The following is a 27,977-nucleotide window of genomic DNA, read 5'->3' on the forward strand; positions in this document are numbered from 1 at the left end:
GAAATGTCAAGAATCAGAAGATTTAAGGGGCTAATGGTGGCCCAGATTAGATGAGTGGTATATGGGCCATATTTACCATTTACCACCTGGGCTACTTTAGGCTCAGATCCATTTTGTTAAGGCCCAAAAAGCCAGAAGTGCTGCATCACTGCCTGAAGTGGACCAACATCTGGATGCTAAGAGAGAAGTGCAGTGCTGTGTATGTGTTGTTTCTCCCTGCCTGTATTTATATTTTTATATTTTTATGTTTTATTTCATTGCTGCACATTATGAGATGTTGTATCTCAATGGGACTTTGGTAGTTATATAATAAAGGATAAAGAAAATGTTTTTGTTTTTTTAGATAATCTATGATCTTCAATTAGCAAATTTGATATCTTAAAAAAATCACAGCCTGATGATGATGATGTGTTTAGGTCTTTGTCTCCCTCTCTCCCTCTCTCCACCCCTCTCTCTCTCTCTCTCTCTCTCTGTCTCTCTCTCTCACACAAACACACACACTCACACTGCCTCCTCCCCCTCTGAAGAGACGAGGTGACCATCTCTGGATCATCCCGACCGGAGTCACACGGCGGATCAGTGCGCGCACCCCAGCCGCCTCACATCGCGTGGATCAGGACCTGAAGGACGAGGTGCCGGTGGAGCATCAGGGACCGCGCAGCATTTCGGATTAGCCGCATCAGCTATGAACATCATCCGCGGGCTTTGGCAGAAGTGAACGGGAGCTCTCACACCACCACACCGTCGAGGATGAGCGGGACTGCGGCGGCCACAGCGGCGGCTTCCTGCCGCTTCGCCCACTACTTTGTTGTGTGTGGAGTGGACGCGGACACGGGCCTGGAGCCGGACGATGGAGCAGGTAGAGTGTCCACACAAACACGAGAGAAACACATCCACAATGCAGAAACCCACCATGTGTGTCATGTTTAACATGTATCTCATTGAAGGCCCATTTGTTCCATTTAAATGTGTTTTGATTGGACGCCACATATTTTTTTTTCTACATTTCACAGGGTTGTTGACAACACAATATCTGCAAGTGGCCTGTGTAGAATTGACCAACAGCAATTTATTTTCTATTTTGTCATATTATATTTTGTTATATATTCCCATCAGAATTTGCTGGTATGATTTTTTTTTTGCCAGGGTTTGTGTGTTTATCTTTTGAAACAACATTTGGCTACAGACTATAATTTTGGTTATGAAACAGACAAACCGTCAATCAAAACACATCCAATAGAATAAATATTTCCTTGTGAATTCGAATGGAATTTAAAATGATTATTGCCCTGCGTTATGCCACAGTCTTGTTCCTTTGTGTCTTTGCTTGTGGGTGGAAAAAAAAACCCACATTGCACGTCTGTCCCTTGTGTTTTCATCATGTAAATCAAATCATTTCAGAATATACACGGTATATAGCTTCGCTGGTTTTCTGCAAGTCATCCACTGCTACAGCTGCATGAGGAGGATAACGCAGAGAAAGGGATGGAACAGAGAACGGACAACAACATCGTCCTGTCTGCCTGATAAAGCCGGAGTGGACGGGTTCATGCGGTTCTTCATGGATGACACAGGGTTGTGTGTGCATGCATACTGATTACACGCTGCCCTGTGTGTATGTGAATAAGCGCTGATTGTCTCGGCCCTCATCATCCTCCTGGTCAAGATGTTTGAAGGAAACAGGACTAGTGATGAATTAGGGGGTTGCTATGGCGATGGCAGCTGCAGTGATGCTGCCTCTTGATGGTTTATCTGTGGTGGAGAGGACAGAGCCGTTAGAACCAGAGACATCAGGTGGTGCTTGTGTCTTCTGAGCTGCTGACACTCGGCTCCTTGGTGTGGGGACGGTCACAGAGGAGACATGTCCCCACGTGTCCTGCTCTCTCTCTCTCTCTGTGTGTGTGAGGAGACAGAAGCGTGCAGGTGTGATGAACACCAACACCCTGGACGTCACCTCCAGGTTTGAGTTCTGAGGCACAAACAATAGTCACACCCTGATTTCCCCTTGTCTCCTTTGTGGCAGCAGTAGAGCATCTCCCTCGGGGGGGAAAGATGGAAACCAGACGTGCTCATCACCCCCCCCTCCCCCTCTTTCAGTCAAATGGATGTTGGATAACGCCACAAATTAGTCAGAGCAAGAAAAATGTCAAATGTAGGGTGAGCTCTGATGGAAGGCACTGCTGCAGATTAGTTAGTGCTGGTAACTAACCAGCGAGGACTTTGATAGCCGGCCCCCTGCGGTGAGTGACAGCACTGCTGGCCATTGTGTATCTGAGCTCTGCCAATCTGCTTATGTAACAGCAGGTCATCTAAGACCCGCTGCAGCAGGAGGCCGTGCTGCTGTCCAGTGATCAACGTCCATCTGTGAACGTGTGTCGGCCTTTGCATGAGCATAAGGTGGTCGAATAAGCTGCAAGCAAGAGGTGATTCGTTCTTTCATGGACATGAGCCTGAGAGCAACACACAAATGTTTCTGTGAGGTCATATCTTGTGTGTGTTTGCGTGTGTGTAGTGATATCAGTGCACGCCTACATGGACACAATCTGCTGTTGTTGGCTTCTCAATAGATGCCACTGTGTTTTTCTGCAGCCAAATCAAATTTCACATGACGTTGCCCGTTTGAGTGCTGAATGGCCGAGGCTTCAGCTTCCGTTCAGGCCACATGACTGTCACAGGGGGATGACATCAGCGGAGGGAGTAGAGAGAGAGTAGAGATTTTAGAGCATATCACACTCAGTAATACTCGTGCGGACGTATTTTAGTTTTAAGCCCTCAGCACATTCTTTTATCCTTTATTTTAAGCAAACGAGCCCACTACCAAGTCTGTGTCTCAGGCTCAGATTAGAATCCAAATTTATTAATCGCATGATTCACTTGAGACGTAAAGACAGCGATTTAAGCAGGTTGAGTATAAAAGGAAGAACGTGCCGTCATTGTGATCTCTTTTCACATCTGTCCTCATCCGCTCATGTAGTGATGTGATGAATGGGACGGGGAGAGTAATTCTGATGGTGAGTGTGACAGATGCTCAATCCTCCCTGATGACGTGCCTCTGTTTTAGCAATGCCGACCATTTGGGGCCATAAATCTTTGTGATGAATGTCTAAACCGTGGGATGATTATAAAACACGCTGTCGTGCTCCAAAAACACTGACAATATTTACGTTCTAGTGATAATAGGACGATGATATTAGAGTGAGAGGGAAGAGTCGGTGGAATTTGGAGTACTGAGGATTAAAGCAGCAACAATCAGATGAATTGAGTCAAAATAGAATAGGCAACAATTTTATCAATCATGCAATTGTTTAATCCACTTCATAAAAACAGATTTGGATTTTTAGGGGCTGATGCCTATACGATAGTAGAGAGTAAAAAATGTCAGATACAGATATATCGGCCGATATATGTATTTGTTAAAACCCTTTTCAATCAATCAATCAATCAGATTTTATTTGTACAGCCCATATTCATAAATAACAATTCGTCTCATAGGGCTATAACATGTTGAGACATCCCCTGTCCTTAACCCTCAGCAAGAGTAAGGAAAAACTACTTAAAAACCCTTTTAACAGGGTAAAAATACATAGAAACCTCAGAGAGAGCCACATGTGAGGGATCCCTCTCCCAGGACGGACAGACGTGCAGTAGATGTCAAGTGCAGGAAAACATCATCAAGATTAAAGTTTTTTAGCAGCATTGATGAGGGTAAACATCTTGAAGGATAACTTCAATACGATATGTCAAGTAGTCAAGCTGCAATCATAGTCCATGGTCAGCAGCCGGCTAGATAATGATCCATCATCCTGGTCAGATCCACTATAGTCCACAGTCATTGTCCACTGCCGCTTATTAAGGTCCATCATCAGGCGCCGCCTCGGCCATGGTCCACCACCATTATCTCACTCCAACGCCACAAAGGATCCATCATTCCCACTAAGATGAGCCTCTGTGGCTTTAGTTGACAACTAAATGTTATTGAGGTCTGATATTTTACAGTTTTACCCTAAACTTGATCATAAATAGCTATAAATGAAAAGAAAACATAAAAACATCCAAATATATTGATCAAATATAGATACAAATATCTTTTCTACATTGTTTATTGTGTAAAATATCGACATAATCAATATACAATACACTAATATCAATATGTCTGTGAAAGGATCATTGCGGTTATTTGGGGTTGCCAGTTAGACAAATCAAATCAAACTATGATTATTTGAAACATTACTTGGGTTTTTATGTGACAGTTTTCTCTCATTTCATAGATAAGATGATTAATATGATTCATATGAAAATAATAATTATAATACTTGATGATGTAATGCGCTTTGAAACACTCTGGCTGGTGTATCTTTTCTTGCTTGTATGTGTGTGTGTGTGTGTGTGTTTGTGAGTGTGTGTAAACAGAGGGAGGAAGCCTGCTCATTACAGTATAAAGGAAACAGCCATTTAAGGCGTCATCCAAACACAAACAAACCTCCCTCCACCTCTTTCACAGATAAAAAGAGAGGGAGAACGAGAGAGGCTGCTTTTCTCTGGGCTCTGAACGAACTGTGATGGGAGCTCGTGTCAGGAGGGGTGTGGGTTTTAACTGGATCAGCTGATGGAACCCGGGCTGACGTAAACCAGCTGACGTGCGGAATCTTCCAGGCTGCAGCGGATGTGGCTGCCATGGCAACTAGGTGTCCCTGTGCAAAGCTCCATTCTGTTCCAGTTTGTTTCCTCAGCAGAGAACATGGACCCCCCCTCTCCCCACCGTGATCCATTCCCTCCAGTGTGTCCACCTGCCAGGCTGACACGCTTTAACTCGAAGTGGTGCTCCCTCCTCACTCCGGCTCCTTCGCGTCATCTCGTCCATCAGTCGGCTTTTTCTTGTGGTTGTTTTTGTTCTCGGGGAAGATGTCAGTCAAAGCGGAACACTACTGCTGCTGAGAAAAGTCATGGAGGACACTTGAAACGTGAGGAACTCAGCGAAGAGTGGCGTTCAAGGGCATCCCCGCAGAAAGTGGATGAATGATGAAAGCCCCCCCCCCCCCACCTTCACTTCTGTCAGTCCATTACACACACATTAGTTTCTTTCCGCGGCCTGCTCTCTCTCTTCAGCGGCTCCTCCTCGTCCACTCGGGCTCACACACACACACAGTCCTCTGAGTGTAAAGAGGAGACACTGGAGCCAGGCAGAGCAATGCATCAGCTGTGTGCAGTGCGAATGCAGGAATAGAGATTTTCTTACATGCTCTGCAAACTCAGCCCTTTTGTATAAATGTGGCTGTTGCATAGAAACCTCTCATCCTTTATCCTCAACCTGATAAAACTCCCCTTGTATGAGAAAGCAGTGTATATGTGTCATCGTGGTGTGAAGGATTCTCTTACTGCAGGAGAGTTGCTGCACCACTGTTCCCGTACTGTCTCTATGGAAATGAGCTGCGTTACATAACCCCCCCCCCCCCCCCTCACTGTAGAACGGCCTTTCCTGTTGACAGCGGATTATTATTATTTTTTTCGGTGTCTTCCTGTCCGAGCCTTTTTTTCATGACTCAAAGCTGCTTTCATTTTTGGACGTCCTCTGTTCCGTCCTTTCCCCCCGTTGTTATGAATTGTGACTCAGCAGGGATGAAGGTCAAAGATCGCTGTGCACTGACCTGATGTGAAATGTCTGTGTTCCAGGTGAAAGCTTCGAGCAGAGTCCCGTTAGACGATCCTTCAAGTCCAAGCTCCTGGTGCACTACCCTGAAAACACAGACAGGAACCCCTTCAGTAAAGATGCCGTCAACATGGTGAGATTTTGTTTTGTGCATTAAATGAACTGTTAGTTACAGGAATCAGATACATTTTTAGATTTAGTCTTTGTTGTAACCTGGTCTCCAGAGACATTATAGTAATTCATATTTATTTATTAATAGCATCAGTCAAACCGTTGGTCCCAATAAACAGTTTTAATGTGGTTGTATTGAACCATAAAAAGTTCATTTTTTATTTTTAATTAAAGTTTTTCAGAAAGAGAAATGAATCATAATTTCCAAAACTCAACAAATTCAAAGAACTGTAATGAAATTTATAACTATAATAACTAAATTAAACGACAAACATCCAAATGGGACATTTTCCATTATCTGAATTTAGATAAACAATATATTTCCCCCATTTTTTTTATATTTTCTATCAATGCTACAATATGAAATTTGTTCATGTGCAGATTTTAGCAAACCAGTCCTCAAATGAAACCGGTTTTCCCTCCATGATGTTACAGTCACAATCCAGTCAGATGCTCCACAGGGGGCCACTTGTAGGGACCCCCAGTGTATACAACCTTGGATTAGATTCTAAATTGTCCTCGAGGATTTCAGAAACACCTGAAGGTTTAAGTCGCAGATCATTGTCAACATTAAAGTGCCTCTTAATTCTAACCCTCTTTCCCCCTCTTCCTCTGTCTTCAGCTGTGTATGCCGAGGGGTCTGTCCTTCCGCACTCAGACCGACAGACTCGATCCTCAGTTCCACTCATTTACACTCTCCTCTGATGATGGCACACGTTCCTACGGCTTTGTCCACACGTTCTACGAGGAGGTGACCAGTCCTCAGATCATCACTGCCATGCACACCCTCAGTCAGATGCACCACGTGGAGCACCAGTCCTCCTCATCGTCCTCCTCTCCCTCCTCCTCGGCTTCATCCGCCTCCTCGCCCTCCACCTCCAGCATGGACTCTCTTGTGAGCAGCCTGGACGAGTCAGACGCTGAGTCCCTGGCTGCGGTGTCTGGCTGCGCAGGCTCCTTCGATCCAGCACGCGACACCCTGTACGTGTCCAAAGCCCTCTGCCTCCTGACGCCGCTCCCTTTCCTTCAAGCCTCACGACAGTTCCTGTCTCAGCTTCACCTGGCTGCGACGTCGCAAACAGCTCCACCTCTTCCTCTGGAGAGCTACATCCACAACATCCTGTACGAGGTGCCCCTGCCTCCACCCGGCAGGTCGCTGAGGTTCCACGGCGTGCATCGCCCCATCGTGTGCCAGCGGCCTGGGCCGGGGGAGCTGCCACTGGGGGAGTATCCTCTGGGAGAGGCCTTCTCCCTGCTGGGTGTCGACAATATGGTGCAACTGCTTACCTGTGCATTTCTGGAGACTCAAGTTCTGCTTTGCTCTCAAGGTAAAAAGCCAATTAATCAATTAGCTTGATACAAATCAAAGGAAGATATTTTTATATTATTATAAAGAATCAATTTAAGACAATGTGTGAGACCTTAATCACTATCTATCTTTGCTTTTACAGAATAAAAAAATACTCAATGCAAAGCAGCTGATTGTATTAATATTATAATATGATCAACATAACATTAGAGTTCCTTATTAATAGAAATGGTCCAGACAAGTTCAAAACATGGTGCAAAACTACAATCTAAATCTCCACTGATCCAAATTCACAACAATTCGATGTGTTCCTCCCTGACTCGTACCACGTACTGCCAAGTTTCGTGGAAAATCCGTTCAGTTGTTTTTGTTTAATGTTGCTCACAAATGTTACATTGAGTGTGACTATCTGAGTCATTCTCCCTAATGCCTCATATTTCACTTGCTCTCCTCTCCTCAGACTACCAGCGTTTGATGACGGTGGCAGAGGGCATCACCACTTTGCTTTTCCCGTTCCAGTGGCAGCACATCTACCTGCCCATCGTCTCTCCGCCATTGCATCACCTCCTGGACGCCCCCATGCCCTTCCTGATCGGCATCCAGCGCAGAGATGGAGCTCAGCGCTCCTCCCTCCACCTCCCACACGAGGTACAGCTCCGGATAAGCAGCTCATTTGTATTTATTTATTTTACATCCGGATGCAGACATTTCAATAAACATTCACTCAAAAAATAATCTAACAATCTTTTGTCAAACTGAAACTCTATCACACACATTTGCTGATCGCCTCTGTTCTGCTTGCGTAACAATTTGCCTCCGGCCTCGGTCTTGTGGAACAGAGACGCCACGTTTCCACAGAGCTGCCCCCCCCCCCACACACACACACTTCAAACCCAATCCTGCAACTGAGATCACTTTATGCTGCATGAATCTCTCACTGACGCCGCTTTGAAGTCGCTCTGCCCCAGAAAAAGAGGCGATAGAAAAGACAGCTCGAGGGGGGATGAAAGCAAAAAAAAAGCAGGGCAGGAAATATCCAGAATAATGGGACTCGCTCCATAATTAATGAGGATTAGGGATCACCGCTTATTTCTTGAGTTGTGCAATTTGAAGGAAATGGGAAATGTTTTAATAATGCATGTGTGATTGGTTGGAATAAAATCAGAAACGCAAGAAAAGCCCAGTTTCCCTGAGGTGATCTGAACAATTCAGTGGTTGATATGCTCACAAATTGATCTAATGCACAAAACAACTGGAAAAAGGAATTGTATTTGTGTGAGTTCTGATCCCCTTGTTCTCCTTTGGCTCAAAGAGAGGATGAAAAGACGTTGAGGAGTGAAGACATTAACTGTCAGGCCGGAGGATGTCTGCCTCTGTCCACTCCTCCTGAGGCCGTAAACTGTCGACCTGAGGTCATTGCTGGAGGTCGAGTGGCTGCTGACTGCGCTGCTTACAGTAGCAGTTTTTAAAATGAGTTCCTATCCTTCACGTAAAGTTCCATCAGTCATTGCTCGGCAGCTATGCAGGCTCAGTTTTCACACAGGTTAATGGCGTCATTTTCTGGTGTAAAAGCCTGATGATAGCAGCGGTGATAGCATTAATCTTTACCTAAGCCTTCACATGCTAATGTCCTGTGAGGGTTTATCACAGTGAATTGCTAAGAGTATAATAATGAAATATAAATCTTCATATCTCCTAATTGGATATCACAGCTCAGCCTTTCTATGTCTACAAGAGATGAATAAGAGTCCGTGCATCGTGAAAGTAGACTGTGTACAAAGATGGCCACTCAGCTCCACTTGTTCCCATCACCCAGAAATTAAGCCAAAATATCCTGAAAATATCGGGAGCTGGACTCTGCACAGTAGTGATTGTGGGATGGAGCTGCAGTATTCAGGGCCAGCCGATGAAACGCACTCTACAAATTGAGTGTCAGTCTCATGAGGTTTCAAATAATTACTGGAAAGTCAGCATTTGAACCAACCTCTGTGTGATGAAAACAACCGAAAATGACAGATACCATCTAAGAAAAAAATATTTGACGTGTGTGTTGACAATGGCAATGTCCCATCCATTAACATGGAGTTGGGGTTTTTGACCCACACTGCAGCCAGCCACTAGGGGGCGATCAGGACACTTTGGCCTCACTTTGGAGGAGCTGCCATGTCATGTTAAACCTTTATTATCTGATGGATGAGCCTGTTGATTATAATTGTTTGTCTCCCGCTTCCTCACAGGCAAACCTGTGTATCGTCGACATTGACAACCACTGTGTCGAGGCCCCCGAGGACCTGCCCATGTTTCCAAACCAGGCCGAGCTCATCCAGGAGCTGAGCGAGGTCCTGCTGCGTTTTGGGCTCTCTCCCCAGGGAGGTGTGATCACAAAGCCCCCCACCACCCCCACCACCAACACCCCCGCCTCGCCACGCGTCAGCAGCCTGGTCCTGGAGGATCTGATGGAGGACAGAAGGAACGGGAACCTCGGCGGCGAGGAGCTGGCAGTGCTGGAGAGGCTGCAGGCTCTGGCAAGGAGGTGCGGAGGAGGGAAAATGTCCGACGGCGAGCAGACGCTGGGACACGTGTTCGAAGAGGAGGAGGAAGAGTTAAAGGCTGCGAAGCTGAACATTCAGCTGAGGGAGGTGTTTGCTGGACGGTTCTCTGCCATGTTCGGCCGGTACGACGAGTTCGTCATCCACAGCGCTCTGGATCTAGACTCATGGCTGAGCAACCGAGAGGGCACGTTCAGCTTTGACAAGGTTACTATTCTCCAATGATCTAAACGTATATCAAAAATGTTTAAAATGTTTTAAATTTTTGATTGTGATAGATAATCAATGCTTTTCTTCACTCCTGGTTCATAATGTTTCAGGGCTCCTTCCTCTCGGTTCAGCCCACGACTCACCTGCGTTTCATGTCTCGGTTCCTGGAGACGTCCATGTTTTCTTCTTTCGTCGATGGGAAAGTGATTTCTCGCTGGGCAGAAAGAGATCCACTGCAGCAGCTGTTTGACAACCGGCTGGAGAAGGAAGGACTGTACGACACAGACAAGGACTCGCACAACTGTCACTACAGGAAGTGCACCACGCTCTTTGAGTCAGGTACAGTGAAGAATTACATGCATTGGGGCCGAACAATTACAAATTATGGAAATCCCCATAGCATATACCTTTTTATTATTGTCATTACAAATCAAATTAGACTTAGGGGAACATACTGGTTTGGCACCGACCCCAGAATGAAATCACATCATCGTAATTTTCGATTTCTTTCCAGTGAAGTTAAAATGAAAAAATACCGATGCCTTTGAAATAATGAGTGTTATCGCAATTGCAATATTTGTGTAATATAATCTATTCAGTTGCAATATGATTTTCTTTTCCAGTATCCCTCCCTAACATACACAGTGATGCATGATAACATATACAATATGAACACTGTATTCCTATATGCTTCAGCACAAGGCACAAATGCAGAAAAAGCCCACGTCAAAGCTTTTTCAGGTCCAGTGTCACAGCTGATATTGTTGCTCTCTCACCAGGAAAGACTTAATCTGACTTGACATCATCTCCATAGAGTCTCATGTGAGTCTCAGTAATTGCATGCAGTCGTTTAAGAAGCTGTACGGTTTGATCAACCTGCGACAGACCGAGAGAAACACTGGGTTGTTTCACCAGTGTCTTTTCAGGCTTTAGCAGTGGATTTAAATCCCAACTGCTAATGTGAACTGTGAATGAAGTGGGTGCCAGATTTTTGCAGAGTGAATCTGTAAATCTGTTACCATCTGTCCCTCTGTCCGGAGGTTATATGTCCACTATGTTGCTCGGCCTTTCTGCAACCACAGTTTCCAGCACGGAGGTTTTTGCTTTAACTCTCCACATTGGGGAATCCTCCACCAAAACGTTTGCATTTGGAAATTATAATTGGTGGATAGAGCTCTCGAATGAAAAGGAAAATTAAACAATCTGATGAATAATTGAGACACAATAGGAGCGGGACAGAGTTTGACTCGGGGGGGGGGGGGGGGGGGGATTTGAGAGGGGGTGAACTGAATAAAATGGCAGAGAGAACATTATATAAGAAAGGCTAAATGCTTTGTGTCCTCTGAACACTGTTGCTCACATCTCGGATCGTCTGCTTCAACATGCACATTCAGTTTTTTAATCTTACCGATTTGTCTCTTATTCATCTCATTCTGTATCTCCCTGTGTTTTCTTCTATCAAAACAAGCTGAGTAGCAATTAACCAGCTTGAATACGTGTCTGTGTGTGTCTCTGCAGCTCAGGCCACTGAACGCAGACTGCTGAAGGCCGACCACACAGCCATCCACCCCCACCTGCTCGACATGAGGATCGGACAAGGTCGTCACCAGCCGGGCTATTTCCCCAAGCTGCAGGCCGATGTGCTCGTCCAGGGACACAACACCAACAAGTGAGGTTTTCTGCCGTTAGTCAGTGAGAAAACTATTTCAACCAGGGCTCAATCCACGTAAGACCGAGGGGTAGTTCTTGACCTTCCAACTCATTTGAAAATGTATTTATATTTATGCTTAAACCCATATATCCACACATTTTAGTTTAAGAGGAAAGTCACTGATTGTCATTCTAGATACATGTGTGATGTTGTAAGTTTTTCAATTTATAATCACATTAAAAGAAATGTAGAAACCGCTAAAATGATTTGCTAAATGTGATGGATGAATGGTTGAATGTTAAATGAAGATTTAGAAAAGTGACATATTTAGACAACACTAACTTACCAATATAGTTTATTTATTTGTTTATTTGGAAGGATCCCCATTAGCTCTACCCTAAGACAGAGCTACTTTTCGTGGCGTCCACATTTAAGACATACATACAGATATCAAACATTTAAAAAAAAACATTAAATACCAATATCAAACATTTAAAACATACGTTACATTATAATTATAAATATGTTACATTATAGATATCAAAAGTTAATATACATACAAATAGTGATCATATAATATTACAAATATCAAAAATAAATTTAGTGGTTATGCAATATTACCTTTGTCATGATATAAAACACTGATATATACAATTCAATAGAAGTGAAAAACTGCAAACCATGTAAGCGAATACTACTCCTTTATGTACAGTACCTCACCATCTAGTGTCACAAGTATGCAGTAAATAGTTTTATAGCCTAAGTAAATGTATATATGTGAAAGGGATTCATAAAATTGCAACCAGCAACCTGCAACCTTTTCTGTCTTTAATAGTTTAATGCAACACGCAGTTTAAAAAGATTAAAAAAGTCCTCCAGAACCGCTGCATATGGTTCTTGTCATTACAGTACATCATAACATGTAGTATCCAGGTTCTACCCAAATCCAAACATGTGATACGAACACAGAACCTCATTTGCGAACACTTTTGTGAATTTAATTTTCTCGTGTTCTCTGGGTGCACAGGTGGTCCAGTCGCGTGACAGCATCCCGCAGGTCTGAACCCAAGAGGTCGACGACAGCTGATCACTCGGGAGTGGATAATGAACAGAGACAGGTGCTTCTCATCTTTCAACACTCGGACTCTCAGAGGCTTCAGGAAGGTCACCTCTGATTCATGACCTTTTGGTTTGCCCAACAGAAGCACACGTTCATGAGGAAGAACCTCCGCCAGGCCAAGCTGCTCGACCCGTCGCCTCAAGCCGTCACTCAGACCCACCGAGAGTTTGTGGACGGGCTGCTGAGCGAGTGTCGTCTGAAGGTGAGCGCGCTCGTTCTGCGTGGCGAGGGGGAGGTGCTGCTGTCATTGATTTCTCAATTTAGTGCTTGTGGTTCGTGGCCATAAATCACTCTCTGGCTCTGTAGACCAAGCGGATGCTGATGGAGAGGATGGGGAAGGAGAGTGTGGATCTGGGTCAGGGAGAAGCCAACATCACGGGCCTGCAGGAGAACACACTCATCCACGGCCTGTGTGACCTGCTGGAGAGAACCTGGGGCCACGGTCTGCAGCTGAAACAGGTCAGACACTCACAGACGTGTAATTAGACATGCCCTCAAAACACAGAAGCATCTGGAGCTGTGCAAACACATTGGCATCAAGCACATGTCAACACAAAGAGGTGACTGCATGAAGCGGTTCGATGTTGACGAGTGTGTTTTTATCCCAAACAGGGGAAGTCTGCTCTCTGGTCCCATCTGCTGCACTACCAGGCCGCCCAGGGGAAGACAGAGACACCAGCTGAGCCTCCAGGTCAGACACTCGCCCCGCTGTTATGGTTTTTCTCTTTTTAAATCAATGAGCTCAAACTTGACTGATCATCGGTGTTGTACTCGCTGCCTGTTTAGGGTCCAACGGTTCAGAGCAGAGGACGTTTGATGAGGGCGCTCTGCTCCTGAGAGGATCCTTAACACAAGACATGAGGTAATGACAGCAAATGTACTGGGATGCTGGAACGAGTCTTGTATCTGTGTGGTGGAGGCTGGTAACGGTGTGATTCTGATCTCTGTTTGATTACATATGCAGATGGAAAAAAAGGCCTCAGGCTACAAATTAGTTTCCACTTTCAAAGAACAGATATTAGATATTTTAGCTGAGATCTAGAGGAAAACAATGTATCCAATATCTAATATTTCCAGAAATCTAGCACAGGCAAACAGCCCACTACAAACAGGCAGTTCGGTTCGGTGAGTTGATGATGGATGAAACATTAAGGGGTCATTACATTAATCCTCCAGGTTTATCCAAACCATGAGTGAGGGTCTGTCCGAGGTTGGCCAGGCCCGGTCCTGGATCCATCTGGCTCTGGAGAAGAAAATGCTTTGCCAGCACCTTAAAGAGCTGCTCACGAACCAGAAGCTGCTCAGGTCAGAATTCATCCACCGTTGATTCATTAGATTTATTATTAAAGGCTGTAACTTTGACAGAGTTTTCTCTTCTTCCCTGACAGGCAGCTGTACAAACCTCATGCATTCCTGCTGTGCGAGGAGGAGAGGGAGCAGTTTCTGTTCCACCTGCTGTCTCTGAACACCGTGGACTACCTCTGTTTTACACGGGTGTTCACCTCCATCAGTGAGTCCTGTGAACTTTAGAGAGAATTTACTGGTTGGATTATAGCTTTAAAAAAAAACAATGAAAGTTTGCTTTTGTGTTTACAACTTTCAAATAAAGGTGTAGGTCCAGCAAATAAAGGTCATTTTAGTTGTGAAAGAACCGGCTGAATGATTTCGATAACCTTTTCTCTCGGTGTCTCCAGGTATTCCGTACCGTGTCGTTATTATACCCATGAAGAAGCTGAGCATCGCCATGGCAACTGTCAACCCCTGGGTGTGTGTGTCAGGAGAACTCGGCGATTCAGGAGTGAGACAGATCACGAAGAACACACAAGAGATTTATTTCCAGGTTTGTATTCACCCCTCTGTGTTATTATCAGCATACACATATAACGGATGCACGCACACGCACACACACACACACACACACACACACACACACACACACACACACACACACACACACATAGAGCTGATGTCCCTGTGGTCTGTGCTTCTCCTTGCAGTGTAAGAACCTGGGCAGGCTGAGCACGCTGGAGCTGGGACAGGAGAACTCGGGTTTGCTGGCCAAGTGTCTGATCGACTGTGTGATGGTGTACAATGAGATCACCGGACACACATACAAGTAAGACCTGATTCTAAATGAACCTTTGTGTCACATACTGGATGTCCAATGTCCAATAACATAATTACAGGAACCAAACTCCATTTTCCCATTTAGTTCTATTTCCCCATTATGTATTAAGGTCTGTGGGCTGTAACTATGTTTTCTCTGTTCTTTGTGATATATCAGATTTACATCAGTAGACAGTTTTCCAACTTGTGTCTTTTGAGCCTTGTTGTGGATTATACAGTTTTAGAATTAGTGGATACTTCATTGTTGACTTTCAGAATACCCAGAGATGAACAGGCAGCATGTTATGTTGATCATTTTTGTGTACCATGTATTTGTACATTATATGTGGATTATCATTTTTTTTTACTGTCAAAGGGTTTAAAACACATATGTCCCCTTAAAGCTTGTACAAGTTTCACCCAATTCAGGATTCCACATTAACAATTACGTAGACATAAAAAACAAATGCCACTCCGTAGAGCATTACCTCTGCCATGGGTCCTGTCTCATAATGTTAGAGCAAGTGATTAAAACATTCCTGAGTCCGCCCCTCCTGACCCGTGCCAGGATTGTACTCGGCTCAATCCATTTAGTAGTTTTTGTGTAGCCTACTCTACTTAATGACGAGGAGGAAATAAATATAATGATATAATTTACGTCTTGGAAAAGCTCTAATCTAAATTATATTTGATTTTAAATTATTCATCAGCGATGTTCACTCAGGACACTCCACCAGCTGATGGGAACAGATGTCCCTCTCCTTCGCCGTGTACTTGCATAATAAATAGCTTTTAAATTCTTTTTTTGAATATAATGAAGCTCTGTGTCCTCTTTCCTGTCAGGTTCCCATGCGGCCGCTGGCTGGGGAAGGGCGTGGGTGACGGCAGCCTGGAGAGAGTCCTCATAGGTCAGCTGGTGTCACCTGGTGGGGAGGAGGACTCTGGAAGGTGGACAGGGACGCCTCCGGAGCTGGCCTCTCCTTCTCAGAGCGTACGGGCAGTGCTGGAATCGCTTGGCAGCCGAAGCAGTACGTGCTGACAAAGAACACATTCTTTAGTACAATGGCTGACCTACTTGTTGGTTTATGCCCACCACAATAACACATTCTGCTGCTGTATCACCTTTCTATTGAGCCCCTGTTCCCTTCCGCTCGTGTTTGTCATCGCCCGTCCTCATGTTTCTGTTTGTGACATTTATCTTGTCAGGGATGCAGTCTGTTGAAGTGCAGGAGAACATGAGGGAGACGGCAAATAACCTTGTGAAGCACTTCCACAAACCTGAACAAGAGGTAAGTGACTGTGAGAGTGAGCTCACGCATTCATGCAGCCTGTTGGTTCACTAATATACAACGAGGAGAGATGGTTAATGCAGAGAGGAGCATCTCTGCAGCGACACTCTGACGCCTGTGTGTTATTTTGATCTCCACCACGGCTCATTATCCCAGCTCCTCCGGCCCAGGCCTCCTTTGTGCATCAGACTCTCTATGTCAGCAGCAAGTTGAAAGAGCAGAAGAGATTTGATGGATCGGTTCAGTAACAAGCCTCCAACTCAGTGCCGTAACATATTCAGTGTAAAGGCTTTAATGCACAGGCTCTGTTCTGTTTACATGCCCGTAGTAAATTAAAGGGGGAGCATCCTTATATATTAGACATTTTCCCTGTTCTCTGTTCTGCTTCCCATCACTTCTATGAGATTTGCTGAAGTTGTAAGATGAGCCTCGTGCTCACAGTTCCTCTGTCCTCGTGTCTTTTTTCCTCCCAGAGGGGAAACGTGACGGTCTTGTTATGTGGTGAGGGGGGGCTGGTGCTGTCTCTGGAGAATTTCCTCCTCCACGGGCTCAAGTCCAACCGTCTCTTCCAGCGGAACGTGTTCGTGTGGGACTTTGTCGGTAGGTGCAAGTGCAAGTTCATCACGATCATCCAGAAATGTGACGTTTGCGTCTCCCAGATGTCAGACCCCTGTCTCCATCTAGTGGCAGTGAACATGAACTTCACATATTCAATTCCATGCAACAAAACATGATTGATGTTTCATTAACATCAGTGTTACAGCATCCATCTCCAGTGTTTTGTCTTATTTTTCAGTATATTAATAAGTCATGCACTGACGTTCTGGTAAACTCTTCCCCACAGAGAAGGCCGTGGTTTCCTTGGAGAGCGCTGATCAGATGGGTGATCTGCAGGGATCCACCTTCACGAGGGGTCCGCCGTGCGGCTCACTGTGCCACTACGTCAACGCCATCAACGCCTCGCCCCGCAACATCGGAAAAGAGGGAAAGTTCCAGCTGTTCGTCTGCCTGGGAATCAGGTGAGTGTTTACCATATTACGAATGGCCGTTTTAAAACTCAAGCGAGACACTTGAAACACTAAAACTGCTTTCAGAAAAGCACTGAGCTCTAAATATTCTCCTGAATTTTTCTGGCGGGGCTGTATCTGAGTGGGTTGCTCTGGAGATTCTCCTTTTTGCTGCCAGAGAATGTCCATGTGAGAATACTGCAGGATCATGGCCACAGAATTCACTGGTGACATTTCTTACAGATGAGGGATACAAACAAACAACAACATTAATACAAATATACCAGGATGAAAAACATGGAATACACTGAAGAAGATGTCAACTTGGAAAGACAATGACATTCAAGAACTATTGACGATAAGGACAGATGGCCTTGTCAATGTGCTGTAAACAATAACACGTGATTCATGCTCTGGAATTTAGACATCATGTCTTGCCTCCTGTTTTCTTCACCAGTCCAAACCTGAATGCTGCAGGGATTGTCCTGTTATTGTGAGTGCGTCTGAGCCAGACAATCTCCCGAAAGTCAAATAAAATAAGAATATAGATTTATTTCTTAAAAAGGTCTTTGACTTGTTAGGCTTTTCCTCCCGAGGCCATGAGGAAGTGGCCTGCAGCATAACTGCTTAACTGTTTTCTCTCACTGACCTATTTACATGACAGAGTTCAGGGAGGGACAGTGTCCTCCTTCGTTCTCTAATGGTTGGACAGAGGCAGAGGCACAAGTGAAAACAGTGGGATATGTTTTAAATGCAGGGAGCTTGCTAGTTCATAGTTATAATGTTCTCAAAGTGCACATGTCAAAAAGTGTCTTAAAAAATATATACAAGCCACGCAAAGCAATCAAAATGCTCTTTTAAAAACTATTTTTCTGAAGTGTCTTTTTTTTTTTTTTCCTGCATTAACTTGTTTAAATTTGTAATTGCACAATTTATTTTCTGTTTAAATGTCTGTGAAGCACTTTGCTATAGATAAATGTATTACGATGATGGTTATTATTTGTATTATTATTATTATTATTATTGGACCCTGACCACCTTCTCCTCTGGACAGGGACCGGCTTCTCTCTCAGTGGCTCCCCCTGTTGGCAGAGTGTCCCCTGACGGCGCGGACGTACGAGGACAGTGCTCTGCTGAGGGACCGTGCAGCCGTACACTCCCTGTCTCGCATCGTCCACACGCTCAATGACTTCGCCATCACCCTGGAGACGGCACTGGTCAAAGGGGTTGACCTCTGACCCTCAACGAAACGCATGGAGACTAACAGCCCCCCCGCCACTTCTGTGCAACGTACTGCAGGAATGCTGATGGGTTGAAACGTTCATCTTTCCATGACTTTACGAGACTTTATCATTATTAAAAAAAAAGGACACTGGACCAGAGGAAGCTTCAGACGTATTGCCTTGTTCACTGTATTCGCTTCAGGACACAGTCTGGTTTTTTCGCGCTGCGCTTTACACTGTGAAATTCCTGGAGGAGAAAATCCAAGTCGTTAATCATCTCACATTTACAGTAGATATTCTCACAGCTCGCTCCGTTTACTGCACCTGACCCTTAGGACAACTATAACTCTCCTTCTACCGCCGTATTGCTTGCACTTGGAATTTAAACTTAACACATGCATGGCCAAATTCTGTTTCCTTGTTTGTTTTATGTCTTTAGTGTGTTGTGACCTGAAATATCAGGACTCAGGCCTTATTATAGAAAAACTATTTCTTGACGTGATTCATTGAATATCTTAGTAAATATAATAAAGAAAGCTAAAGCTCCTACAGTATAATATGTTATAATAGGTTGTATTATTATGCTCTTGTTATACTGTGAAACGTCTGGCCTGATTCTCTTTGCTTATTTCTTTGGGGTCACAGACTGCAGAGTCGTGCTCATGAGATCCTCCCATGTTGAAACACTGAAACCAAACTGGTGTCCCAGTTGTGTCCATTCAAATAGTCTTTACCATTTTGTCAGATTTTTTTTTTCTCCTCTCTCATTGTAAATATTTTGCTTCATTAGACTTTTGATGGAACTGTGGCCATTTGTTCTCATGCTAAAACGAGTCTGTGACATCTTTCCTGTATAGAGGCATCTTGTTTGTGTCTGTGTAAAACAATAGATTCCACTATACTTTACTGATTATGTGGATTAATAGTCGCGTTGTTTATTTCTGAACTGTTCGATTGTCTTTGCAAAAAAAACAACCACTGACAATGAATAGAGCACAGGTTCTTAAAAAACAGCTAGGTATTATTTTGATGTTGCATTTAACAGTTTGAGAATTGTGAAAATGCTCTCTCCTGCACTCTCCTGCAAGCACTCTGTAACCCACAACGACCACGCCTTTATTATCATTGAAGTACAGATTAGAGAAAGCAATAATGAGCTGTTATTTATGAAATGTGTTGTAAAAGATTAAAGTAAATATTGACATACCTGATAGGTCTTGGTCCTGTTTTTTGTGCCATTTATCTCAAATCTGTGATGTTTGAACGGATATAGTAAAAAACGCTCATGTAGTAAAAGACTAAACAAAATAGACTTTAAAGGCCACTCCCTTCCTAGTTGTTGTTTTTTTAACAGTTGATGTTAACAACAAATTTGACTTGTAGATTACCAAATGTTGACCAAGTACTAAATACATATACACACAGACAAACTGTGATCTGTGGACATCTAAAACATTTGAGGAGAGTGTTTGCCCGGGCAGCAGTGGTGTGCATACACACAAGGGAGACAGAAATCCACCACACAGTGTAATGCAATCCCATTCCATAACCTACTGTAGTGAAGATTGGGACACTGAATTTCCATCGAGCATTTTTTGAAGACATATAATTATGTAACTAAACGACATTTTGGTGTTTGTTTTTTACTTCCAAAGACTAAGAGGGTTTATTGCAGAGCCACAGAGATGATCGCATTAGAGTATGACTTCTCACTATCTGCAATTAAAGGCTCAACGACAGTCATGTAGGAACTCAATAACAGCAGCAGGAGCAGAGAAGGAGAAAATATTTACATACTAAAGTTAAAGTACAACTATACCACAGGGAAAATACTACAGATAAAATAAAGGTCTGGCATTGAACCGTCAGTATAAACGAGGAATTACATTTTTTAGATTAATGAGCTGATTCCTTATTTGACTAATGGACTGATTGTAAACTGATTGACGCTCATCACAACTGCCTAAAGTGAAACTTTAAAAACACTCGCTCTGAACAACCAACAAACCACGAAATATTTGGCCTTTTTAAGTGAAAATTGACATCAACCAAATATTTGCCAATTCTGTTCTTTTCAAATTGTAATAGCTGAAATAAAAGGAAGTGGGAAGTAGAAATAGCAAAGTAGAATTTAATATAATATGATATAATGTAAGAATAGAGTAGTTTAGAATATGTTACGTTATAATATAATATAATGCTATGTGACATAATATAATGTAATGTAATGTTATAGAAGAGAATATATTATGTGATATATTATAATATCATATAATGTGTTGTGTTAAGTGTTGTGATAATATAATACAAATACAATATACTATAAATATATATATTCGTGTTCATGGCACAGTATTAAATGTACTTGGCTAAATCCCACCAATGGACAAACTCGTTCCAGAGGTGTCATCACACACTGTTATTTACGTGCAGCTACAGACAGTGTGGTTATGTGAGGGGGGGGGGGGGCGGCTCGCTGGTGGCCTGCAGGTCCTCCGCCGACCACTGGACGGAGACCCCATGTTCCAGCCTCACTGTATTCTCCACTAATCGGCTCCGCTGTCACGCAACAGAAAGCAACAAAGCGCATCTTCGTGCGAGGCGCCTCCTGGAGCCCTCGCCTCCTCCAGACGGGCCATCTGGCGCGGTGTAGTAAAACCACAGGCCCCGCCCCTCCGCCGACATTCTCCAATGCGCCATAGCAACCGGGGCCGAGCCCCCTGTTCCCGCGCAATGTTCCCATCCTTATAAGGGCAGCAGAATGCAGACGCACGCCCACGTCACACGTCGTTTATGCAAATGGCTTGATTGAAGAAAAGGAAAAGAGCGTCCTGCTCCGCTGTGAAATGGAGGTGTGGATACGGCGCATGCGCAGTGCGTCCACAACTCTCCAGTCCCGTCCACAGGCGCAGACATCAACAAGAGAGCGGGTTTACTGGTGCGGCTTGATTTTCATAACAGTCCCATCGCGACCACACGGAGCTGCACTTTGACTCGGCCGGCCGCGACGCAGAACAAGGTAAAAGAATGACGCCATTTTGTTGTGAAAGTGTGTAGTTGTTGTGTCGCTTGTGGTGGAGGTTAAAGTCCCCGCGGAGCTTTCACATGTGTGTTGAAAACAAGCTTCCACTTGTCCGGGAACGATCGGTGTGTGTCCGGGGCCTGCTGCAGCGGCCACCGGGTGCCCGGCCCCACGTGTGTCCACCTTACAACCGCGGAAAGTGAGCGCAGGAGATGCGGGAGAAAAGCCGTAAAACGTGATGCGTGAAGCCGCGGTGGAATGGCCTCCGTGTGCACGCGTGAGGCGGAGCACGGGCTGTTGTTGTTGTCGGTCGCTTCGGCGCGTTTGTGTTTAAATCGACGGCTGGATGGGACCAACGTGTGTGTGTGGTAGTGCGGTGTTAAACTTCATGTTGAATAAAGCGTGGTGCACGGTGCGTGTGCACAGCGGCTGCAGGCGGCTACACATCTTCCCCGGCCAAATAAACCAAGTTGCTCTCACGCCCACTCGGAGCGGAGCTCCGTCTCAGCACGCGGGTCGCTGCTGTCAACAAAACAGAAAACACCAACTGTTTACTATCAACATCCGCTTCCTTAAACTCCACCCGGCTTAAAGATGTGTATTTAATTGCGTTAGAAAGCGGTTTAAACTGCGACCCGCCGCTTTGAACTCGCTGAACATGTAGTTGGACTGTTGCAGCGACGCGGCTCCGGAATAACAAAGAGTAAAGATCAAAGTACACAATTCCCCGCGAACTACTTTCTCTCCTCGATCGCATTAAAAGCCGTTTTTTTGGTACGCAAGAACCGTGTCGGTGTGAGTTTGTGAAGGACCACGTGAAAGTTGGCGCAGGAAAAGTCGGCCATCGTCGAGCTGAGGGCTGCGATCATAAAATGGGTGCGCATGAAGCAGGTCGTGTGGAGAGCCATGCTTCCTCGCCGGAGTGGGCGGCGAAAAACTGGCGACTCGCACTTCGATGGAGGCAAGTGCGGTGCTCGCTGCGTGCTTTGATCTCGTGGGGGGGAGAGGACGGGCTGTTCGCGACACTCTGCGCCGCTTTCGAGAGCGATTTTTACACTTTCGATACGAATGCTGCAGTTTTTTGCGGAGAAATCGCATCACACCCCCTTCTCCACGCCACCTCCGCCTTTGAAGTGTGTTGCCATGTTGAGTTACGTCACGTACTGTATTCTGCAGCAGAGATCGTCGGCCACTGACAGAGGACTCACACGAAGGCCCCACAAAAACATATTCTTGAATATATGCACATTGTTGCTTTTATTAAAAAACTCCTACAAAATTGCATCTGTAGAAATTATCAACAAAGGTTGATTTACGTTTCCATTTATCGGCCTTGTGATCATATAAATGCTTTGTTTTATTGATTTGTTGTCCTTTTATATTATCTTTTTTTTTTAATCTTACCCACCCCGAATAATGAACCTGTATGTTAACGATACTCATTACTCTGAGGAACACTTAACCAGTCATACAGTGTCAGGAGCAATCTAACGACAGTAACCCTGTGCACTACCCATCCACCACAAACCCTAATTATTTATTTACTATACTGTTGCTAAATTCATATATACTGTACATCATACAAATGCACTACAGCATAAGATTCAGTGTGTGTGTATATAAATATACACATATATGCATCCTGTACATAATGACCCACACTTGATCCCGCAACTTTGCACTCTGCACCTTCAACTACCCCATACAAGTAACCTTTAGGTTATTGATCATAGTTCTCTCTCTGATAATAATTAATATTTAGATGTTTACTCTCCACCTTTTCACATTTTGTTTTGAGTTGCACTACTCTCTTGTACAATTTCTCTATTGCACATAGTGGTCATGTTTTTTCTTGCTAGTTCTGGCAGTCTGTTGTTAATTGTCTATTTGTGTTAGTACACTGAATGCAACTAACTACACAAGATGCCCAGTGTATGTACTTGTGCATGGCAAATAAAGCCCATTCTGACTTTTCATTCTCTGTACATGGAGAGTTAGAGTTACAACCTTCGCTCAGTAGCAGAAATCCTTCAACTTTAATAATGATGATCTGATATATATCTTGATGATTATTGATTGATTGCTCTTTTTTTTAATCACTTCCTTTTTCGGCCATATTTCTCATGCTGTCTCATTCTCTTAGTTTTAATGTCAAGTTTTTACCTGGTAGATTTAAAGCTTGGACTTGTTAAAAGTTTTCACTGTGGTATTCCATTCTAACCCAGTGTATTATTATTTCTTTAAATACTTCCACACCAGGAGCCCTTTTTCTGCACTTCTCACCTTCTCCACCACCTTTCCGACCTTTTAAACAACAGTATGTGATAAAAGCATGGGAGTGGGAGGTCTGTGGTTTCCCCTGCTCTCTGTCTGCTCTCTGTGGCTCCGCACCGTCAGAAGACCCCGAGGACTGATGGCGAGAAAAAAAAACAGTCTGGGGGGCGCGGCTCGCAGTTTGCCGCAGTTCAGGTCCACATGTGCTGTGCAGAATAAATCTTGCCTAGCAACTAAACCCTTATTCCGCTGCATAACCTGCGCATCTCGAGTGATTTTGTTTTACTCCTCGAACACATTCATCCCATTTCTCTTGCAGCACAACATTGCATTTATATAATCTTGATTTTTAACCACGATAATTATTCTCTGCAGCCTCGAGGCTCAGACGAAATGTTGTATTTTGAGTTTCCTTAAACGGGGCGTTCGTTCTGTGCGCAGCGCAGTGACATGATCTGTCTGACACGCTGTCTGACTGCTGACCTACTTCCCTCATGTGGGTCACAGCGGAGAGATGCTCCAACAAAATCGCTTTCCCTGGATGTTTTTAAATCTCCAAACCGTGACCAAAGCACTCCGTATTTACATTTTAATATTCATTCATTCACATGTGGCTAATCTGCACAATAAAACACAGCGTCTGATCTGAGCCACGAGGCTGCTGCTGCTGCGGGAGCATGATGCAGCTGACTCACGCGGATCAGAGTCCGGGGATGCTGATGCTTCTTTAATTTTATGTATTTGTCTGTTTTCTGCTGGCAGATGTTTGGCTTTCACAAGCCGAAAATGTACAGGAGTCTGGACGGCTGCTGCATCTGCCGTGCAAAGTCGTCCAGCTCTCGTTTCACGGACAGTAAGCGCTATGAGAAGGAGTTCAGGAGCTGCTTCGGGTAGGTGACACACCTAAGCACATGGTCTGTAACGCATCTCATTGATAGAAAACCTTTCCCACTCATGATGTGTAAACCTCTCACAGGTTGAGTGAAACCAGATCTGGAGAAATCTGCAATGCCTGTGTGCTTCTGGTGAAACGATGGAAAAAGCTTCCGGTGGGAACCAAGAAGAACTGGAACCATGTGAGTGTGGATCTCTGAGCTGCTGCTGGGTCATGATAAAATACCAGAACCATTCAAGCATATTTAGTCATTGAACATTTCTCCATCCCTCTGCACAGGTTGTGGACGCCAGGGGAGGTCCCAGTTTAAAAATAACCTCCAGGCCCAAGAAAATAAAGTCCATCTCTAAGAAAGCTCGGCCGAGTCAGATCAGCAGGCTGCAGAAAGAGCTTAAAAGAAACAGTGAGTTTTTTTTTTTTTTTTGGGTCATTTATTTTAATAGCAGTCACTCATCTCATAATCTAAATGCCTTGTCATACCTACCACATGTCTAACAGCTAATAATCTGCTCACCAGATTCCGATGCTCACAGCACCACCTCCAGTGCCTCTCCGGCTCAGTCTCCCAGCTACAGCAACCTGTCGGACGACGGCTCTGACACTGAGCTCAGCCCGGGTTCCAGCCGCTCCCCGGTTTTCTCCTTCCTGGACCTCACCTACTGGAAGAGGTAATAAACAGTGATACATCTTTATTCTACAGACTCATTTAGGATTTAAAACAACACACCAGATTTTTTATTTTTTATTTTTTATTTTATGTTACACACATTTAGAAAATCAAGACGCAATTTTTGTAAAGGAGGCCTTTTTGTGAATTTACTACATATTCACATTGTGAAAATGAAAAGTTCTTATAGCCTCTGCACATCAGTAGTCCACCAACACATCATGCATAGTTCAAATTAAATTTTTCAAGGTATCTCTGCATGCAATAGCACTATAGACATGACCTGGAGCTTTAGGAATGAAGAGGGAATATTAAAATATAATTTTTTTTAGCATTGACTGAATGGAGTCTATACAGCGACCAGAGAGTCAAAAGCTTAAAACAACTGATGATGTCTGTCACATCATTTGAATAGTTATTTAATAATGTCAAGCATCATTAAATGGCAATTTTACTCTATTTGCAGAGTCACAGTATTAATTAATGTTAATGAATGACTGTAGATGGAAGGTTTCTCCTGCTTCATTCACTCTAGTGTATTGTGTTCTGTGTAGGCAAAAAGTTTGCTGTGGAATCATCTACAAGGGTCGCTTTGGAGAGGTGCTCATCGACCCACATTTGTTCAAGCCGTGCTGCCGCAAGAAACAGCGACAGCAGCAGCAACAGGAGGAGGAGGAAGACGAGGAGGAAGATGAGGAGGAGGACGAGGAAGAAGAGGTGGAGGTAGAGGAAGGCCAGGTGGGAGCTGATGTCGAAGGGGGAAAATCCCAGGCTGAAGAGGAAGTGAAGGAAATTCCAACGTGTGAGGAAAACGCACAGCCCGCTCAGCTATGCGTTACCATGACAACCCCTCCAACCAGGGGCGTAGTGATGGCGGCAGAGGCAGGGTGGTAAATCCAACCCCCCCTCCCTCCTCCCTCCCTTTGCACACATCTCTGAAGAAATCTCGGGGTTCGGTTTTTTTCTCTCGAGCACTCACAGAAAGAAGTTGCCTCAGATTGCCTTCAGTCACAAAGCAGCTGAAAATCCTTTGGTCTTCTCCATAATGGTGTTGGAGATTTGTTTATTATGTTTGAACTGTAACTTATGAACTGTCGTGTTTCCTTTTTGTCTCTCTTTTTTCGTTTGTATTTAATATTCTTCCCATTCTGATGGCGGATCCTCATCCATTGTGTTTTTGATATACATTCGATTGAAATGCTGGAGCTCTTGTTCGCTGGTACATCTAAAGATTTTATTCCAAAACGCAATAGATCCACCGGCTCAAAGAAAAGGGTGCTACTTGAAATTCATCACTCAACATTTCAAACATGCAACTGAAATCATTCTCATTGGGGATATTTTACAAGCCTGTTTAGATTGTCTCTATACTCAGAGTAGATGGCTCTTTCCTTTTGATGGTGGATATCTCGTTTTGGAATGAATGACACTTTACACTGATGGAGCACAGACCTGTACAGTAGCCCTTGTGTTTGTCTCTATTCACATCCACTCCTATCAAAGCATTTGTGTTTGTAAACTGGATTAGCGTCTCTGTGTGCAAATGCGTTCGTGGTCCCATTGAAACGAGGCCTATTCACAGCTTCAACAGCAAATACACCAGCCTTAATTATGTGTTACAGACAGTGCTAGTGTTAATTTTGGATTGGTATTAAGGAACAAAAAGGGACAGTAGCTATAGTTATAGTGGCCTGAGCAACACACAGTGCATTTTGCATGAAGGGCGAGCCACTCATCCAAAAGACCTAACGATCTTATGCATGAGTCTACGAAAATTGCATGGCCTTATATAAACTGTAAATCTTATTTTTTATTTTTTTGGATCCATTTCTCTGGAGTTTTAACTTATTTTTGTATGTAAAAAAAACTTAAAAAGAAAAATAGAAAATCTCTTTGCATAATAATAATACTTCAAAATACGACAGCAAAACACATAATCGGTCTATAGTCATTCAGCAATATCAGCATCAGTGTTTTTCCTCATTCCTGGGTCAGTATACGGTAAAAGACTTTATACAAGCTAAAATTCTATGCCATTGCCTCTTATATACCACACGTGTTGTGATATATAGCCTAATATTACTTTATTTATCAAATGAAAGCCAAAGCACATTGAAATTCACCCAATGTCAAATCAATGCAGGTTTTCTATGGACACTTGTGCTTGTCCGAGGTCATTTATATGTATGTTTATGGTATTCTGAAAACCAACACTAATATGAAATTTCATACCTGTGATGTTGTAGTTGGGAGCAGAGGGTGTGTTCTGTACATAAGGGGTTGGGAGAGCCACGTGGCTCATATATGGGATTAGTTATTTATTTATTTCATATTTATTTGTATCACTGCGTCCCTGCTTAGAAGTGTAATACTATGAATTCTGCTCTTCTTTAGCTTTTGCGTAGCATGGTTTTTGTACATCAGAAATCGAATGTAATTCTCACGCAGGCTCTGTTTAACGTTGCGTTGAATTACCGGTTGTCAATATTTGTGAAATGATGTCAAGTATTTATTTACTCATCGGTTGAGTTGCGTGCAACCTAACTTATTCTGTATCTTCATTTTGGATCTGTATCCTATAAGCAGAGAAATGATAGATTGCAGACGAAATGTACTTCTCCCCTGTTTAGCCTGTAGCTTAAAATGTTCAAGAACAGTAGGTTATCTAACTGTAGACTTGCATGTACTGTTGCTATGCATTTACTTAGCTGACCAGTTAGACAAAGCAGTTTTGTATTTTTTATAAATCATGTACTTTTTTTACATGTCCCTTAATAAAACCAATTTTGTGATTTTTCTGGAAACATGAAATTACTGAAGTTATTTCTATGAGGTGG

The 27,977-nt window shown here is 43.8% G+C and overlaps 2 protein-coding genes across 2 annotated transcripts; both read left to right on the top strand.

The window, feature by feature from the left end:
* Positions 1-588: 588 nt before the first annotated feature.
* On the top strand, positions 589-19,495 carry LOC128444404 (DENN domain-containing protein 5B). Its single transcript, XM_053426880.1, has 21 exons — positions 589-859; positions 5,671-5,780; positions 6,441-7,146; positions 7,588-7,775; positions 9,365-9,883; positions 9,997-10,225; positions 11,405-11,555; positions 12,565-12,655; positions 12,740-12,859; positions 12,964-13,116; positions 13,270-13,348; positions 13,444-13,519; positions 13,834-13,962; positions 14,046-14,167; positions 14,352-14,497; positions 14,655-14,773; positions 15,607-15,791; positions 15,970-16,052; positions 16,526-16,652; positions 16,897-17,071; positions 18,114-19,495. The coding sequence occupies exons 1-21, from the start codon at positions 751-753 to the stop codon at positions 18,295-18,297; spliced, it is 3,801 nt and encodes a 1,266-aa protein (XP_053282855.1). The 5' UTR covers positions 589-750; the 3' UTR covers positions 18,298-19,495.
* Positions 19,496-21,104: 1,609 nt separating this feature from the next.
* sinhcaf (SIN3-HDAC complex associated factor) lies at positions 21,105-27,944 on the top strand. The gene is made up of 6 exons (XM_053426149.1): positions 21,105-21,301; positions 24,341-24,468; positions 24,555-24,654; positions 24,753-24,876; positions 24,991-25,141; positions 25,695-27,944. Exons 2-6 carry the CDS (start codon positions 24,341-24,343, stop codon positions 26,032-26,034), a joined length of 843 nt encoding a protein of 280 aa, XP_053282124.1. The 5' UTR covers positions 21,105-21,301; the 3' UTR covers positions 26,035-27,944.
* The last annotated feature ends 33 nt before the right edge of the window (positions 27,945-27,977 follow it).

The sequence above is a fragment of the Pleuronectes platessa genome, chromosome 7, assembly GCF_947347685.1.
Source record: "Pleuronectes platessa chromosome 7, fPlePla1.1, whole genome shotgun sequence".
Lineage (NCBI taxonomy): Eukaryota > Metazoa > Chordata > Actinopteri > Pleuronectiformes > Pleuronectidae > Pleuronectes > Pleuronectes platessa.